The sequence below is a fragment of the Ochotona curzoniae genome, unplaced genomic scaffold, assembly GCF_017591425.1.
Source record: "Ochotona curzoniae isolate NIBS_2020 unplaced genomic scaffold, NIBS_Ocur_1.0 scaffold_4701, whole genome shotgun sequence".
In the NCBI taxonomy this organism is placed as follows: domain Eukaryota; kingdom Metazoa; phylum Chordata; class Mammalia; order Lagomorpha; family Ochotonidae; genus Ochotona; species Ochotona curzoniae.
In genome coordinates this window covers 30,264,747-30,284,730 of record NW_024467122.1, presented here as the reverse complement: position 1 = coordinate 30,284,730, position 19,984 = coordinate 30,264,747, and the positions used below count along the sequence as shown (strand labels likewise).

General features: G+C 41.2%; 1 protein-coding gene across 6 annotated transcripts in view; it reads right to left on the bottom strand.

The window, feature by feature from the left end:
- Positions 1–19,984, bottom strand: part of RALGAPA1 (Ral GTPase activating protein catalytic subunit alpha 1) — a 195,868-nt gene that overhangs the window by 44,134 nt on the left and 131,750 nt on the right. For all 6 annotated transcript variants that reach the window (XM_040968824.1, XM_040968825.1, XM_040968826.1 and 3 more), the window contains 2 exons: positions 12,841–12,964; positions 4,940–5,095 (listed from right to left, as the gene is read on the bottom strand). In XM_040968824.1, coding sequence (XP_040824758.1) covers positions 4,940–5,095; positions 12,841–12,964 — 280 coding nt within the window. The remainder of the gene's footprint in view (positions 1–4,939; positions 5,096–12,840; positions 12,965–19,984) is intronic.

The following is a 19,984-nucleotide window of genomic DNA, read 5'->3' as shown; positions in this document are numbered from 1 at the left end:
TGCAGAGTGACAGGAGATACAGACAGATCTCTGTTGGTTCACTCCTTAAATGGCTAAGTTAGCTGTCACTGGTCCAGGTAAAAGCCAGGAACCAGGAACTCCATCCTGGTCTCCCACGTGGGTGGCAGGGCCTCTGCACCTGGGTCATTTTCCACTGCTTTCCCAGGCACATCAGCAGAGTGCTGGCTGGGAAGTTCAGTAGTCAGGACTCAAATAGGTGCCCTTATGGGGTCACAGCTTAACCCAATGTGCCACAATGTCAGTGCTGTGTAATTTTTAAAAATAAGCTTGCCTTTAAGTATTTAAATTTTCATTTTACTTGAAAGGCAGAGATAGAAAAAGAAAGAGAAGTAATCTCCCATTTGTTAGTTCCTCATTGCCTGCAAAGTTAAAAGCCCAGAACTCCAGCCAGGTCCCCCATATGGGTGGCAGGGATTCGATTACACAAGTCATCCCCACCGACTCCGAGGGTGCCCATCAGCAGGAACCTGGACCGGAGCTGAGTGATTGGCACTTAACCAGCTACTCCAGTATGGGATCTGGATGTCCCAGGTGGTGACTTCATCCCTGTACCATGTGCCTGCTCCTTTTTATTATTTCAGTTTTAGTTCGCTCTAAAATTACACTGAACATCAAAACTGGGCCAGGCAGTCTACAAGGATCACTTACTCGTGAAACTATTGCCAGGAAATTTTAAGGCAGAAAAAGAAACGCTGCCCATCACACTAATAGTTATTTCAGAGGAAACTGACTTAAATAAAGTGTCCCCCCCCCCTTTGGGGTTCCACAAAATGGAAGCTAGAAGAGAGAATCCAACGAAGTATGTTATTAATGATCTCAACTTGATCTTCACTAAACTTCTAAAAGGATGATTCAGCGGCCCAAGAAGCAGAGGGTGAGAGTGGCCAGAACAAGGAGACAGGAAATGAGAGCGGCTGCTGTGAACACACTTTAGCCCAATGCCAGCAGCACTTCTCACTGTTAGGGGTGAATACACCCAGTTAAGTGGAAATTATTTTCAACCATTTTCTATCAGTCTTCCTCATGGAGAGATAATTTATAAAGTATAGATGATACAGTTGTACAATTTGAGAGACTTTACCAGCTGGAGTGCTTATTCAAAAAGTGTAGTTTATGTTGTAAGAATTCTGTTAATGTCTTAAATTCTGCAAAAGCCTCTCTTTACAAGAGAGAGAAATGCAGTCCCTGAATAGGTCCCGGGACATCTTTCTGAGAAACAGAATGGCTTAAAAACAACTTCCAAAATACCACATGATAAACAGTCAGAAATAAAATCAGTTTCTTTAAAACGGAAATAAATTATTTCCCCCCTCCCCAAAGTTTAAAACAGAACTACAATCATAAATAATTCCAGCTTGCCAGAGGCATGGCTATTTCTTTATACTGACTGTCGACTATCTAATTTAATTAGAGGTATTAAACTCCATGCTGAGGTCAACAATCCTTACTTCCTGCAATATTACACTTCAAGCAGCGCTCATTAATGTGTCTGCTGAATGGATTAACACACCTGAAGATATATGTACCCAGGACGGGGGGACAACCTAATGACATCCAATTGTTCATTTGCAGTAGGACACAGGTTCTAGGCCTCAACTTATTACAACTAATGTGGAATTTATTAAATTCGGGAGAAAAATACCAATACAGAAAATGATTTTTTATTAAGAACTGATACAAGACAACTAGCTTCTATGATTAAGTTTAAACCTTTAAAATTAAGTTTAAACATTAAAACTGTTTAAAAGAAAGTGGCAAAAAGTGTTCATTAGAAAAATCCATCATAGCAGGGCTCTGAGAAGCAAATTTTGGGTAAGAATAATAGAAAACAGAAAAAGGGAAAAATCCATATATGGAGAGATATTAATGTAATCCATTAAAGTAATAAATATATGTAATCCATATAATGGAGAAAAATTAAAGCTTATTTTTATGCGAAGATTTAAACTATTAATACTCAATTATGATATTGGGTAAATATTCCTTTGCTGCTGGATGTAAAAGGCGTTGTTATTTCTTCTAGAATAGCAGAGAGAAGTCTAATGCAACATTAGATGATTATATTACTCCCTCATATAGAATTGAGTAGATTGTCCTCCAATATAGTCCGACATGAGTAGCAGACTTACTCGGGCTGGTGCTGTGGCCTAGTGAGTTCAGCTACTGCCTGTGCTGCTGGTATCCCTCCCATACGGATGCCAGTTCGTGACCTGGCCTTTCCACTTCTAATCCAGCTCCTTGTTCTGGTCCAAGTCCTTGGGCCCCAGCACCCATGGGAGAGCCAGAAGAAACTCACGGCTTTGGCCTGTTTCACCCTGGCCGTGGAAGCCAACTGGGGGAGTGGGCCGGAGCACAGCGGAGACCTCTCTCTGTAACTCTGCTTTTCAAATAAATCAATACATCTTAAAAAAATAAATCTTAAAAAGAGTAAACATTCTTAAACTTATTTACTACCTGATAAGACAGGAAATCCATGTCTTTTAAACTGATAATTGCTTCAGTACATATTTATAATTTTGACAGTTTCTCTTTGATAGTGTAGGGTTCCAAACATTTTAAAACTTTTAAACTTTTTGGGAAATTTTCTCATTAAAACAAAAAGCCCTTAAAACACTTTATATCAGTAAAAATATAAATCTATCTTAGGTAACTTCCCCCAATAATAAACCAAGTATAATTACTTCAGCAACTAAAATAATCATTTATGTTAACAGTATAAAAACTTTAAAACTTAGGGCCAGCTTAGTGGCATAGCACGCTAATCCTTAGCATGCAGTGCTGGCATGCATTTCTGATCTAGTTCTCTGCTCACGTGCCTAGGAAAGCAGCAGAGAGTGACTCAAGTTCTGGGGCACCTGCACCTACGTGAGGGACCCAGAAAAAATTCCTGGCTGCTGGCTTTGGATCAGTTCAGCTCTGGCCATTGTGACCATTTGGTGAGTGAAGCAGTGGAAGTCTCTCCCAGTCTCACCTTCTCTCAATAAACCTGCTAATTAAATATAAGTAAGTCCTTAAAAAGAAAACCTTTACAAATCAGGAACATGTTTGCTTTTTTGAAGTTATATTTCTGCCCCTTAAATGTTTGAAATGTTACATCACGTGACTGTCTCAGTTCTTTCTCTTTATTAAATAATTGGGCAAAATACTAGTATCTTTTCTACCCTGCAAATTCAGGGTTAAAACCAAAACTGTTTGTGTGTGAATCAGCAAGACAGCAGAGTAGTAAATTCCAAGCCCATGTCCCACCAAACATCAAAAAGCACACAGAAATATTTCCAAAATATGGTCTTATGTACAGAGCATCCTAAGATTCTAAAAAACTAGAACCAGTATATATGTCTTTAGCAAAGTTGCAGGACAAAAACATAACAAACAAAAAGCATTCATACTGCTATGAAGTAACAAAAAACAAGCAGAATAAAAAATTATCAACGCTATATAAAAAAATTTATCATAAAGAAACCAGAATATAAATGTCAAAGCTAAACTATAGTTTTAGAAAAAAAAATCAAGGGAAGCGCTTGGCATTGTGACTCAATAGACTAATCATCTGCTTCGTAGTTCTGGCATCCCATAGGGGCACCAGTTCGTATCCTATCTGCTCCTCTTCCAATGAAATTCCCTGCTTATGGCCTGGGAAAGCAACAACAACAAAGCTGCGAGTTCTCAGAGCCCTGTATCCACATGGGAGACTCAGCAGAAGCTCCAGGCTCCTGATGTCAAGCTCAGCTGTGGCCACTGCAGCCATTGGGAAGTGAGCCAGCAGATGGAAGATTCTCGGTCTCTCTTCTCTAAGTCTGTTTTAGAAAAAAAAAAGAAAGAAAGAAAGAAAAAAATCCTAGGTTGTGGCCTAGTGGTTAAGGTCCTTGTCTTGAAAGTGTCAGGATCCCATACGGGCACCAGTTCTAATCCTGGCTGTCCCAATTCCCATCCAGCTCCCTGCTTGTGATCTGGGAAAACAGTCGAGGACAGCCCAAAGTCTTGGGACCCTGCACCCATGTGGGAGACCCTGAAGAAGTTCCTGGCTTCAGATCAGCTCAGCTCCAGCCCTTGCGGTCACTTGGGGAGTGAATCATTGAACAGAAGATCTTCCTGTCTTTCCTCCTCTCTGTATATCTGACTTTGCAAGAAAAATAAGCACTCTTAAAAAAAAAAATCCTAGGAAAAAGTTTCATGACATTGTATTTGCCAATGATTTCTTAGATTAAACCCAAAAGCAGAAGCAACAAAAGAAAAATTGAATACCATCGAATGAAGACTTTAGTGCAACATAGGACAGTTTGTTTGGTGAAAAGAAAATTTATATGATAGAAGAAACTACATCAGTATCTGATAGATGATTAATACCTAGCCTATATAAAAAATTCCTACAACAAAAATGTTGAAGAAGTGTAGGGACCAAAATGCTCGACAGCAACACAAGGACTACAGGTAATAACATCGTCATGGTATTTGGGATTGAGCTGATTTTGTTACAGAAAATCATGTGAGATGACGAATATGTTCCTTTGCTTCACTGCTGCCATTATTTTACCGTATTTCGCAAGATCATAATGTAAACTTCAAATATAAATAGTGAAATTTTTTATTAAAAAAACTATCACCTTTAGTCATCCCATTGTTCTTCAAGGAAATTATGGCTTACTTGGAGGAGGAAATTTGGGGAGTGGGTAGGGGAAATCCCAGAGCACTATGGAATTGTACCATAAAATTCAAAATAAAATAGAAGGGGGAAAACAGAAATTATGGGGTTTACTGTGCAAATATTACTATTTGAAGATGGCATTGGGTGAAGGGCAAAGACAAATACTTAAAATATTGCTTGCTCAGTTAAACTGTTTACTTACTTAATGCATGAATTTTCTTAATTATTGGATTTTAATTCTAAAGTGTTCCCGCACTCTCGCCGAGTACTCACTTTTTTGGTCAGAGAGTCATCGGAATCAGAGGGCATTCTTGTTGACACATGAAATATGACTTCTACTGTAGAGGTAGCGAAGTAGGGGGTGGTCAACCCAGTGCTTTTGTTTTTTTGTAGTCCTCCCATAAAGCCGCAATGGTTTGTAAGATTTACCTAGAGGCAGTAGAGAGCCACATCCAATTAATCAACTAAGCACATTTCCAACATCAGGACTCAAACTTTTCACCTGATAAAAACATTTGCAAACAAAATATTTTGCATTTTATCAACCAACAGTTAATCTAGACTTACTATTGTTTGTACTAGTACCGGAAGTATTTGAGAATCCCTAATTCTTGAGCATTAAATAGGAAAGAATCAATGGCTACAAATGATGCATCTTTGGTTAGGCTCCTGGATGCTAATGATAAATGATAAAGGCTGTAGTGGGGGGCTCACTACAAAAGGAGACAGCAAAAATCAAACCTGGAAATGATTTGGAAGAAAGCCACAACAGTAGCAAGATTTTGATAAAATGAATGAGCAAAGTATGTCACACTCATCCAGGAAACTGGCTTCCTTTATATCCATCGCAGTCCAGAATTTTGTAAATGCAGAATTTAACTACATTTTAATTACATTTAGCATACTACAAACTAATCTGTGTGGGTTTTTTTTTCCTAATGTTTTTCCTTTTATGGGATTGGTATTATACTGCAGCAAGGTAAGCTTCCCATACGAACACTGGTTGAACCCAGCTGCTGCATTACGACTCAGCTCCCTGTTGCTGTGCCTGGGAAAATGCCCCTGCCGTCCATGTGGGAGATCCAGCTGGAGGTCCAGGCTCTGGCCTCAGCCTGGCCCAGCCCTGGCTGGTGTGGCCGTTGGGAAATGAAGCAGAAGATCCTCTCTTCTCTGCCTCTCTCTCTGCAATCTGCCTTCCAAATGAGAAAGTCATTAAAAAATTTCTACATCCTGATAACAAATATACTATACACTAACATTGGGGCATTGCACTGGGTAGTATTTGCTGGACTTGTATAATACAAAGAAACCAGGAATTTGTGTTAACTGTAGAAATTTAGGAAAAATATACAAAAGAAAAATTAAAAATCAAATGTGTTATCTCTACACAGAAAATCACACATGGGCTTTTTTTAAATTATTATATTTTTGACAATCTTTACATAGTTAATTAGGGTAAAAAGGTTCAAGGGCCATAGGAAAGTGGGTAAGACTATTATTTCCATATTGTTTCCTTTATGTTTAAAGGAGGATATTAAGGGAGAAGGCCCCCCAATTTCCCACCCTCCCCAGGTCCCACATGTAGGGCATGCTCTAAGGTTCTTGTTCAAGTGGTTTTGACAGTTCACCAGTTATGAATCGCTGCCAATCTTGCCACTCCAAGCACTATGAGGTCTTTGAAGAATCCACTGATTGACATAGTCCATCATAGAATCTCTGTTTGCCCCGTATTTTGCTGCCAACATATAGCTAAGATGGTCGATTGACGTGCTCTGTCTTCTATCTTTGCTTGGTTAGGGTTCTGAGTCCAGCATTTTGATTGGGGAGATCTCCAAAGAAACTTTGAGGTGTTCTCAGATCAAATTCTTGTATGTACTAGCAAGTGCAGGGCCCGGCACAGTCCATCACCCCGATCAGCTGGTGGTTGCAATTGCTGGGTTGGTTCTGTTTTCAGCCCCGACTTCCACTGGAACCAATGGGTATTGCAGTCCAGCCTGGTTCTGCCCAGCACATACTTGGCTCTCGCATAAACCAGTGGGAGCTGCAGCCTAGTTGGAGCGACCCACAATAACCTCCAGCAGGGCCACCCCCTACCCTGGCTTGCCAGCATGTGTAGCAGTAGACCAGTCTGTCCCACACCCCATTCGGCTCTCGTACATATCAATGGGTATTAAAGCTTAGTTCCATCTAACCAGCTCCACTATGCAGCCCACACAGATGCTGTTGGGTGTCTGTCTAGCCACCCAGCCCCTGTCCTAGTTTTCGTGCTCTCCCATAGGAGTGATAACTCGAGAGGGAGGAGCCCACTATTTCCTTCCCAGGCCTCTCCCACTCCTGGATTATGCATTCTCCAGGTAGTTCTGTGGTTTGACTTAATAGAATTAGACCCCAGTGCCAGCTTCTGCCAGCTGATGCTTACACATAAGCTTTTAAACAACAAAATCTGAATGTACAATAAAACAGAGAATATAAAAAAGAATTCCTATACCATATAAACTGAACACTGCAAAAATATAGTTTCAGTTAATGGTGCCTAAACACACAAATGTTAATTTTTATGACAATACCATAAGACTGCCTCTCTCCAGTTTCTAAAAATTATTTCTTTGAATCAGTAATACTCTCATGTTACTAAAGTGTCAAAAGTAAAAAAGGTGTGAGTATAACAAAATTGTTCATTCCTTGTCTCTCATTTGTGGGTACTCTGTTACCCTCCCAGAAAACTTCAGTATTCTTCCAAAATTATTCTCTGTATATATAGAATTCCTCTACAGGTGCATGCCAATACAGTATTCCACACCTTGCTTCTTGTACTGAAAAATACTTTTCAATATGTAAAGAGCTTTCAGATTTTTGTTTCCACGACCTCACACAAACCTATTTTACATAGGTACTAATGTAACTGGTCCCTTGCTTGGATATCTAAGTTTTTGTTTTTTTTTTTTTTTTGTTATTTTACAGTCAATGCTTCAGTGAATAATACTGATTATATATCACGGTTCATTTGGGAGCATTCTGTTAAAAGCGAAACATTAAGCACATGTACACTTTTAATGCTGAAACACTACACCAGACTGCCCTCAATGGCACCAACAATAAATGCATGGACATCTGGCTAGTGGTTAAGATGCTTCTGCAAGGAGGTTTGAGTTCGTTTCCTGCCCAGGGTATACCTCAAGGTGGAAAATCATGGCTGAAACAGATGAGAGTGGGAACAAAATATGCTGTTATTTTATCAACCAATAGTCAATCTAGACTTAATATTGTTTGTAAGCATTTTCATTTTGTTAAAATGTGAGATGATGAATGCAGACCACGTGAGACCTAGATAGAGTTCGTGGGGCTCTGTTCGGGCTTGGCCCGGCCTTAGCTGTGGCAGGCACTTCCTTTTCCCTCTGACCTTGCTTTTCAAATAAGTTGTCACTCAAACTCCCTCTCCCCCTAAAAACCCAAATCATACTGTACACACGAAGGCCTGTTCTCCTCATCAACAGTTTCCTGATTTCAAGTTTGATCACACTGTGTTTGGAACAAATATCACATGATTATAATCCTTTTTAATTTGTTGGGAGTGTGTATGGGTTTTTAGCCCAGTGGTTAAACACTTCCACTCACACATTTAAGTCTGCTATCTGGCCCCGGTTCCTGACTCCAGCTTCTGATTATGCTAAGTGGTAGTGATGGTTCAAGAAACTAAGTTCTTGTCACACATGTGGTTTGCTGCCTGGGCTCCAGCACAGCCCTGCCCATCCATAGGCATCTGGGGGGCGGAACACCAAATGGAAACTCCCCCTCTACCTCTGTCTACTCTCAAGGAAATACATTTTTAAAAACTGTCAAAGCGTGTTTCATACTGAAGTCCAGGTCTGGTTATTGAGGCTTGTTTGACGAAGATGTACAGATCTGGTCAGTTGTGGTGTGCATAAGCTTTGAATGTATCACCAAGGGGTCACAGGTAGAGTTCGGTCCTCAGTGTGGTACTGTTAACAGGTGGTGAGAAGTTTGAGTTCAGGCCTCACTTGAGGCCATTATCAGCCCCTTTCTGTGGCCTATTGTTTTGCTATTACAACACTCTGGCCATGATGCTGTCATGAGATGATGCAGCCAGAAGGTGGCACCCTCAGCAGACCAGATCCCATGCCTTTTGGACTGTCAGCTACAGAACTGTGAACTAATCAAAAACTTTTCTTTTTGCAAGCATCACCCACGGTATTTTATTATAGCATCAGCAAATGGACTAATACTCCTATCCTACCTATGTACCTTTATCTTCCATATTTGTAATTGTCTTAAATATTTCCTCTTCATATACTTAGGGACAGTGTTGCTTCAGCTGTTAAACACAGTTAAGAAAACTCAAGAGGATAAAGTCCAATGTATTTATACATAATTTTCCCTCGCCATGCTCTCTCTTCCTGATATTTCAGAATTCCTTCTTTTATCATTTCCTTTCTACAGAATTTCTTTCAGTAGTTCTTTCAAGGCAAACCTGCTGGTAACAAGTTCTCTCTGTTTTCCTTCATCTGAGATTGCTTTCAAGTATATCCCTGAAGGATGTTTTCACTGTCACTGCATTTCAGGTTGATCTCTCTTTTATTACTTGAAAATATTATGCCACTTCTGCCCCCAACGCTAACCCATTTCTGAAGGAAAATCTGCTAACCATTCTATTGCTTTCCCTCTACAGAGAAAGGATACGTTTTCTCTGAAGGATTTTAAGTCTTGCTTTTTTGTCTTCAATTTCCAGAAATTCAATTACGCAGTGTGTACATGAAGTGAGAGAACCCAATCACGGAAAGAGAAGAGCTACATCACTATCTGACCTCACTGGTACATGGCATCTAAGCAAGTTCAGCTCACGGTCGCTAGCGGTGTCACAGCAGTCCCAGAGGCCAGGGAGAGCAAAGGCCACCAAGTCGCAGTGGCAAGGGAATCCATTCTGGCGTTCTACTGCACGCCAGGGTGACTACCGAGAATGATAACATTTAATTTTCTTAAAAATAATTCCAAGGCTGGAAAGGTTTAGAATATTTTCACAAGAAATTGTAAATATCTGAATTAAGTACGTTTGTCCTGATGGTAATACAATATATATATATATATGTATGTATGTGCATGTATATGTATGGAATCATCACATGGTACCCCATTGATACGTTTAATGTATCAGTGAAAAAAATGTAATTAATGGTAAAAATTTTTTGATATGTATTAGTACAAATTTGTGGTTTGTCCTGTTTGGGTTTCATCCAGCTTCTTAAATTGACAACTTCATCACTTACCAAATTTAATTTTAGGTCTTGGGCCTGGTGCGGTGGCACAAGTGGTTAAGGTCCTTGCCTAGAACGCCCGGGATCCCATTTGGGCGCCCGGTTCTATCCCGGCAGCCCCGCTTCCCTTCCAGCTCCCTGCCTGTGGCCCGGGAAAGCAGTCAAGGATGGCCCAAACCCTTGGGACCCCGCACCCGCGTGGGAGACCCGGAAGAGGCTCCTGGCTTCGGATTGGCATAGCATCGGCCGTTGCGCTCACCTGGGGAGTGAATCATTGGACAGAAGATCTTCCTCTCTGTCTCTCCTCTCTGTATATCTGCCCTTTCCAATAAAAAAAAATAATAAAAAATCTTTTAAAAAAAATTTTAGGTCTTATGGGCCCGGCGGCATGGCCTAGTGGCTAAAGTCCTTCGCCTTGACCGCACCAGGATCCCATATGGGCGCCAAATCTAATCCAGGCAGCTCCACTTCCCATCCAGCTCCCTGCTTGTGGCCTGGGAAAGCAGTCAAGGACAGCCCAAAGCCTTGGGATCCTGCACCTGTATGGGAAACCTGGAGGAAGTGCCTGGCTCCTGGCTTTGGATTGGTGCAACACCAGCTGTTGCGTTCACTTGGGGAGTGAATCATGGGACAGATCTTCCTCTCTGTCTCTTCTCCTCTCTGTACATCTGACTTTCCAATAAATAAATAAATCTTTAAAAAAAAGAATTTTAGGTCTTATGATCCAGTTTGTGTTAATTTTTATATATGGAATGAGGACAGTCATCTCCCCCCGCCCCACATTTGGCTCTCTAGTTGATTCAGTGTCATTTGCTGAGAAGATTATTCTTTTTTCACTTGATACCCTCATGAAAAACCAAGAGAACACAGATGTGCAGGTTCACGTCTGGATTCTTGATTCTATCTCACTGACACCACGTGTTCTAAGTGCCAGCACATTACTTGATTAGCACTGCTTTGTAGTAGTACATTTTGAAATGAAGAACTATGGGTCATCCTAAGTATTTTTTTCTGTCTCACTTCTACTAATGCTTTTATTGTAGAGCTCATTAGCTAGCTAGCTAGCAAGTAAGTGAGCTATAGAATCTTTTGGAGAGATTTCATTGTGTCTGCAGTGGCAAGATCGGCAGCAATTCAGAACTGTTGAACTATCAAAACCTCTTGAGCAGGACCCTTGGGTCATGCCCCACATTGGGGACCCTGGGATGGCATCGAGTTGGCTGTCTCCCATCCTGGGATATGGAGGTGGCTGGGAGGCTGGGTGCGGCTTCTCTCCTAATCTCCCCTCTTCTCCCAGATACAAAAAGGAAAAAAGAGAATGTGGAAATAAGGATCTCACCCACTTTCCTTTAGCCCTTGACCCTTTGCACCCTAATCAACTGTGTAAAAATAATCAAAAACAAAAAAAGAAACAAAATCTATTTATGGTGTTTTTAAATATTTTCATTTAGACAACAGTACTTTTTATATCTTGATTGGCTCAAAAAGCATGTTACTTTCTATGCAATAAGCAAAGAAGCCTAGAGAATTTAATTGCTTGAATTAGCTGTTGGATGTGTGGTGCACGCTAAAGATCTGCATATAGACACTGTATATAAAAGGTACCAGCACTAAAAAAATCATGTGAAAAAAGATGTGATAATGTTATCTGATTTCTACAGTTCACAGCCTAGAACAGTTACCTTAAATAATTTCATTCATACTTTCTACAAGAATTTAGAGAAATTATGTGTTACACTTATAACTAATAAATTTGTAAAACCCTAAGTTGAAACAGCTGCAAAGGCTAGTGTTGTATATTATATACGTGCATTAAATGCATTTTCATCAGGACCAGCCTGATAACCCATCAGCTGAGACACTGGCATACCATATAGGTACTGGCTTAGGACCCAGTTGGTTTGCTTCTGATCTAGTTCCCTGCTAATGTGGCTGGGAAAGCAGTGACAGATGAGGCAAGCATTCAGATGTCCCAGCCTCCTGGCTCAGGCCTGGCACAGCAAAGCCGTCACTGCCATTTGCGGAGTGAACCAGCAGATGGACACCTCTCTCAATAACACTTTCCTTCAAATAAAGAAGTCTAAATAAGTAAATAAAGATTTGTCAAATACTTGGAGCTATAAGTTAGAATGACTTTACATATATAATTTTTAATACTAATGACAAATCAACCAGCCATATCAAATTGTCTTGGTAGAACATAACTGACATTTCATTTTTCAGTTCAAATAAACATATTGTTATAAATTCCAATGATAAACATTTAGCTTCTGAATTAAAATTCTAAGATAGTTATGATACAGGAAGCTTAACATATGCTGGTTGCCAGGATGACGTAAAATAAACACCTTTTAGTATTTCTTATTCTGCTGTTAGAGATTCTATAAGGGGCACGCGTACTTGAACTGTTTGATTTGCTGTTTCCAAATCCATCTGGATCAATATATGTTTTGTGATACGTTAGCATGCTCTTTATCTACAAAGTAGAGCAAGAAGTAGAGGCAGGAGAGCTGTAGATGGTTTTTCTAGCATTCGTTTTAGTAAAGTTGTGGATCTGGGAACTCATTTCCTCAAGACGGCGTGTGTCTACGTGCTCCGGGAAGCCTTCCTGCAGCTCTGCGGTGTTAGCTTCAAGGTCACAAGTGGTCACAGCCAGGAGGAGAGTCTGTCATTGCTGAGCATGCCAGCTGGATGCTCTGGCCATCAACTCTCATGAAACAGTCAACATCTTACCTTCCAAATCCCCTGCTGTCGATGTGTTTTTGGCGATAAAAAGCACAAATAGTAATAAACTCATTCTTAAGTTGCTATTTCTTCTAAAGTAATGCTTCTAAAATAAGCTTGAAAGATAACTCTCTGATTCCAAATACAGATAAGCTATGTGGTATAATTTAAGAACAGTACCTCCCAACCAAGACCAGCTACAAAATCTTCATAGGCTTGACTTCCTCCTGTGTTGGTGAGGATGGAGTGTTTGTCTTCCTGTCCTTCAGCGACATAAAATACTGCAATCTTGTGTGTCTCTCTGCTGCAAAACAAAGATTAACAACATTCCTTTATGAGCAGGTTCTGTGTACAAAGCATGTGGCCATAAACAGATGAAAAAGATCTTAAGTCTACAGAAGGAGACAAAAGTACAATTTAAAAATAATGAAAGTAACAAAATAGTTATTATGAAAGAAAGGTGTGGCTATTCCTGACTAGAGGAACAGAGAAGTTAGAGGAGAAAGGAAACACTAAGTTAGGTGACAGTAAGAAAGATGTGCTCGACGGAGAGAGGAAGCAGCGGGAAGGCACCCAGGTGTGAATGCATGAAGCAGCTGACGGCCTGCTAGGGTGCACGGTGGCCCAATCCTAGACAGGGAGGGACCGTGTTTTAGAACTAAATAGGAGAATGGAGCTCAGGGAGAAACAAATCCCATCTTTCAAGTGCTTCAAATACTGAGGATGAAACACACACACCAACACACAAGTGCAGGGAGCAAGGGCCAAGTCCTCAGCACTGACTTTCAGTTCTCTTGCAACTGACAAGAGTTCATTAAAGCAAATTCTTCTTAGACATGTGGTCTCGAAACTCATGAGAACATGCTACACTAGGTCTGGGGTCACTTAAGCAAACACAGCTTAACAAACTTTACCATTAAAAGTGAAGTTTTCAGTACTATAGCATGTAGGAATTACAACAAAGCAGCCTACCACAAGCAAGAGTAAGAAATAAACTTTACAATAATTTTAAACCTTGAACCTCACCACACAGCTTGAGGAACTTTTCAAGTCATGACTGTGCGTTGCAATGTCAGCAATCTTTTAGGGGTTTTCAAGAATGCCCAAGTTTTACTTTAGGTGGTGAACACACAGGTAAATTTCAAGGTAACCAAATTACCACTAGGATAATCTAGTGCAAGCAACATGTGGGTAGAAGGAAGACTTCCAGAATCACACACCAAGGATCCAGGTGTTCCCCTCTCCCTACTGAGAATGGTGCCTTGCCCATTCTGAATGTAGCGCCTCCTACTGTTCTTAAGGACTACAGCAAACGGCAGACATGCACTCAAGGGAACCTACTGAATTCTAGTAAGAACGGAGTTTCTGCTATGTGAGTCAGACCCAGTCCCTCCCACTGTTCTCTTAGCTCTGTGCAATACAAGCTTTGTAGGCCTGTGTGATGGAGGCTTTCCTGCCCTTTCTGGCTTTCAGCCTGGGGGAAGGGTTGCCCCCTGGAAGCAGGTCACTGGGGTGCTTCATCCTGCCTCAGCCCCGTGTCCCAGCGGGTCCACTCCAGAATGCTGTGGCAGAGGTGGGCCAGGTATTCTCTCCTTCATCCAGCCCCCATATTCTAGAGACAGAAGCTCCGGAGGCTGGGGGGACTCACCAGAGGTGGAGATTCTGTCAGGAACGGCAAGCAGAGAAACCTAGGGAATGTCAACAACCCCCCACCACCACTCTGCCAAACCCACTTGTAAAGTGAGGCTGTTACCCCCAGGAAAAGCTTCTCCTGAGGTTGGCACAGTGGTAAAGTAGGCTAAGCCTCCACTGGCAGTGCCAGCATCCCACAGGGACACCAGTTCCAGTCCCGGCTGCTCCACTTGATTCAGCTCCCTGTTTGTGACTTGGAAAAGCAGAGGAAGAATGCTCAGACTGTCGGATCCCCGTACCCATGTGGGCGACCCAGCGGAAGCTCTTGGCTCCTTACTTTGGTGTAGCCCAGCTTAGCTATTTCCGTCACTTGGAGAGTGAACCAGTGGATGGAAGTCTCTTCTCTCTGTAACTTTGTCTTGCAAATAAAAATAAATCTCCAAAAAGAGAGAAAAAAATTTTTAACTAAAAAAAAAAAGGATAGTTGGTCCTGACTCAGCTCAGGTGCCAAGGGCAGGGCATGAGGACAGAGAACTCAGCCATAGTTCTGCTGGTGGACGCTCTGGAACAGAGCCTGCCAGGAAGCCATCAGGAGTTGGCAGTATGTGCCACAGGCCAAACAGCCACACAGCACACAGCAGAAGCTTAATGTCACCAGCAAAAGAGACAGCTGAGAAAAGCTCTTCTGGGATCCCAGTCACGTCAGGAGCTCAAGGGGCCTGTGCGCATGCAGTGGGCCACACCCAAGTGGGAGCCAGGAGACAAAGAGGTGGCAGAAGTGAAAGCAAAGGCAGACCCAGGCCCCACGGACAAACAACACTCGACTTGAACACAGGGTCAACTCCTAGGAAGATCACATCCTGGCATTCTGGTAGCCTGGAAGCCTGCATGTATGTCAGAGGCTGATTTCTTTGGGAACAGACAGTAAAACATGAAGCCTTCAGTGTCTGGGTGAACACGATACAAAAGACCGTAACTGCACTGAGCCGGAGAGCAGCCTGCAAGGCCTGTACCCCCAGCAACTGTGCACAAGGAAAAGCCAGCCGGTAAGGGCCAAAGCTCCAACTCTGATCAGTAAGCAGCTCATGCCAACCCAGGAAAGATGACTTGGTGGTGAGCTAAGAAAAAAAAAATTGCAAACATAAAAACCAAACAAAAAAACCTGAGCAACAGATTGGAGGGCTACACACTGTGGGGGTGCTAAGCTACTGCAAAGTAAATAAATTGCCAAGCAACCAATAACTCACCAATATACTTCTATTTTTTTTTAACTTAAAAAGAAAAAACAAAGTAATTAAAACTTTCCCTATTTACACGTCATTTATGGATGTGATACCTTAAAAAAAGATTTATTTATTTTTATTGGAAAGGCAGATATACAGAGAGAAGGAGAGACAGCGAGAGAAGACGGGCTCACTCCCCAAATGGTTACTAGGGCTGAAGCTGAGCAAATCCGAAGCCAGGAGCCAGGAGGTTATTCCGGGTCTCCCTTGCGGATGCAGAGGCCCAAAGACTTGCACCACTCTCTGTTGCTTTGCCAGGCCATAAGCAGGGCTGGATCAGGAGTGGAACAGCAGGGACAAAAACTGGTACCAACATGAGATGTGAAGGCAGAGGGTTAGCCCATTATGTCACTATGCAGCAGGCACTAAGAGAGATTTTTTTAAAGATTAATATTTATTTATATTGGAAATCAGATTTATAGAGAGAAGCAGAAACAGAAAAATCTTCCATCTGCTAGCTTACTCCCCAGGTGGCCACAATGGTTGGAGGCTGATCTGAAGCCAGGACCCATGAACTTCATCCGGGTCTCCCACGAAGGTGCAGGGTCCCAAGGCTTTGGGCTGTCCTCGACTGCTTTCCCAGGTCACAAGCAGGGAGCTGGATGGGAAGTGGTGCAGCTGAAACATGAACTAGTGCCCATATGGGATTCTGGTGCTTACAAGGTGAGGGCTAGCTAGTAGTCACTAGACTACTGCACCGGGCCCTGAGATAGTTTTTTATATTAGAAACCCCTAAGGAATCCAGTGAACAGCTGTCAGAACTAGGAAATGTGTTCGTCACAATTGCTGCATGTAACATTAAAATACAATAATCAATTGCATTTCTATATACTAGTAACATACACCCTTAAAATTAACTCAGGAGTCTGTACCTACACATAGTTCTCCCACTTGAGTCGCAGGGCCCAAGCTCCTGACATAGGCCTGGCCCCACCACAGCTGTTGCAGCCATCTGAGGAATGAAACCCCACCTTCTTTCCCTTTGCCTCTTCAATAAACAACTCTTTCTAAAGTCACAATGTGATACCACTCTATACCTACTAAACTGAATTTAATTTTTAGATGATGACAGGTGTGCTTAGGATATAGTAAATGTAAGTCAGTTTTTCTTTTGGTAAACCTAATGCTACTTTAATTTTAAAATGTCTATTACATTAAATTTGGGTGTAATAAATTAGATGCAGGTGTAAGGGCTGAAAGAACTTCAGATTTTTAAAGATTTCTTTGGAGTCTGGTGCTGTGGCATAGTACACTACACCCCAATTGGCAGCACCAGCATTCCATATGAGCGTCAGTCCATTTCTTGGCTGCTGCATTTCAGTCTACCCCCATGCTTGTGGCCTGGGAAGGCAGCACAATATGGCTCAGGCCTTTGGTACCTGCACTCATGTGCGGAGACCCTGGGGGAAGATCCTGGCTTCTGATTGAGCCAGCTCTGGTAGCTGCAGCCAGTTGGGGAGTGACCCAGCAGACAGGGACCATCTCTCTCTCTCTCTCTGTTACTCTGCTTTTCAAACAAAAATAAGATAAACCTTTCAAAAAGATTATTTATTTGAAAGTCAAGAATTAGAGAGGGAGAGAGAGAGAAAGAGCTTCCGTCTGCTGGTTCACTCTCCACATGGCTGCAGTGGCCAGGGCTGAGCCAGGCAGAAGCTCAGGCACTCGGGCCATCTGCTGCGTCCTTCCCCAGGTCATTAGCAGGGAGCTGCAATGAAGTACAGCAGCTGGAACTGAACCAGTGCCCATACCGAATGTCAGCTTCACAGGCAGGGGCTTAACCTGCAATACAACACCTATCACACAATATGAGATTTTTATTGAAAATTCAATTATAAGCTAAGGGGATCCCTCCACCACACCTACCCCTGGCCGGGGGGGAATGGGGTAACTGTAATGTGTATCTGACAGAATAACCAAGTGAGACTGTTGAAAAAAAGCAGGAAAGTATGCATGAATATGGGACAGGAGAAAGACTGGACGTAGCAGATACTAAAATATAAAGGTATAGTAAGTTAAGCAAGGTAGTATTTTCATAAAGTGATAGGAGCAACAACAGAGACAGTTTTGAAGCAAACAGCTTAACATTTGATAAAGCAATGAAGGAAAAATCAAATCACTGAGAGAGGTATGAATTACTCAACAAATCACAAAAATAAAGACTATTCCCCAACATTCAAGCTGTTTCTGGAATTCATTCCATAAATCAAACCATATTTTATAAGGAATAAAGAATAAATTATCTCCTCAACTAAATAAAAGCATAAAAGGAAATACAACTCAGTGTTTAACTGATTTCAAGACAGAATTCAGTACAACAATTATGGAAATTAAAACAAAATTGGGAAATAGGATTTTACATTTTTATATAAGTTGACACTTTTGAAAACTGAAAGGTAAGTAACTAAACTCGCATATGTATGAAAATACTTCAAATCATTCCAAGCAAATGCATATTATGAACACACAGAGGGGCTGGCAGCAATGCACAGCGCGTTAAGCAGCTGCCTACTGTGGTGTCCTTCCACAAGGGTACTGGTTTGAGCACCAGCTGCTCCACTTCTGCTCCAGCTCGCAGCTGGGAGAGCAGCAGAGGATTGCCCAAGTGCCCAGGCCTCTGCACCTGTGTGAGAGAACGGGAAGATGCTCCAGGCTCCTGACTTTGAATCGGCCCAGCTCCAGCCAACGAGGACATTTGGGGAGTGAATCAATGAGTGGAAGATCTTTTGCTCCAATTCTACCTTTCAAATTATTAAGTCACAAAAAACAAAACACAATGCATTGATTACAAAATCTCTTACACCAAAACTCCCTTATCTTTTCAATTCTCCAGGAATGCTTTGAAATACTCTTATAGTTAATCCTTATACAAAGCTTTTGTGTAATTAAGAAAAAAAATTCTACATAGAAAATAGCAAAAAAAGATGCAAATACAGATTAAAATTCCATAATTATATAAAAATATTAACTTCAGTAGTAATAAATACATATAAATTAAAGAGGTATTGCCTAAGAAGAGAGCTGTCCATTCGCTAGAGAGAGTACCTAATGCTGGTGAGGACATGAGAAAGAGAACTCTGATACCTGCTCGTGGGAACATAATTAGCACAACTGCTACGGAAACCAGAATGAAAATTTTGTAAAAGAAAAAATAAATAGGATGACCACATGACCCAGTAATACCACTACTAGGTATAAATCCAAAAGGCCCCAAATCATTGTATCAAAGAAATATCTACTCCACGTTTACCGTAAATTCTGTTCAAAACAACTAAGACACGGAGTCAGCCAAGGTGCTTATCAGACCGATGGATAAAGAAAATGCGGTAAATACACACAGTGGAATATTATTCAGCCATTAACAGAATGAATCCTTTCAGAAAGACAAATATGACATAAAGCCCTCTTATGTGAAAGCTTAAAACAACAACACTCAGTTTGAACACAGATGGTGACTGCTGGAGACCCAGAGGGTTAGAAGTAGTTTGGATAATGAATACCAAATCACACTTGGAGAGAAGGAATATGTCTCTATTATTACACAGCATGGTGAGGAGGTCAGAGTTCATGATAAGCTAGCATATTTGGTATGAACAAATAGAAGAAAGACGCTCCAAGCAAAAATAAAACATACTCCTTATGATTCTAGGTCTAAAAAGATCATACCCATCAACAGAGACTGAAAATAAACACATCAGCAATAATGTTGTAAATTATGCATTATTGTTCTGTTTTGTATTTTTTTGTAATAAGCAAAAAAATTAATTTAAAAAGTTATTCTACTTTCAAATCAAAGATGGACTCCTAATGAAACTGTTGGACATATCTAGACAATGGGATGCTGTACTGTCTGACATGGTCTGTACCAGTCATGTCAGAACACACTTGAATAACAGACTGATGGAGTTACAACTTGTTATGAAGGACTATATTATGGTAACAATACAGGGAAAATCAGTTGTATGGTAGGAACTCGGCAGTGGGGCAGGGGAAATCCCAGACCCTACATAATTGTACTACAAAATTCAAAATTAAAAAAAAAAAATCCTACGTTGAAAAAAAATACCACCAAACAACCAGTTAGGAACTCTAGCCAAGTGGAGAATATTATATTTATCCATAAATTTGATACTAAGGCATGAGAGGGGAAATTAATTTTAAAGGATAAGAACCGAGGCAAATTCTTGTTCTGTTGTGTTTTAATGTAAACAACAAACATATATACGGTCAGATGACTAAGCAGGAAAGCAAGATAAAGAATAATTCTTTGTAGATCTTAAAGCAGGAAGTGGAGGTGCAAAGCACAAGAAGATATAGGGAAAAAGCCCACTTTTCTGCAACTTAAGATAAGCAAGAGAAGGTGGCTCCACACAGAAACTTTGAATTTTTTAAAAGATGCACTCACTTATTTT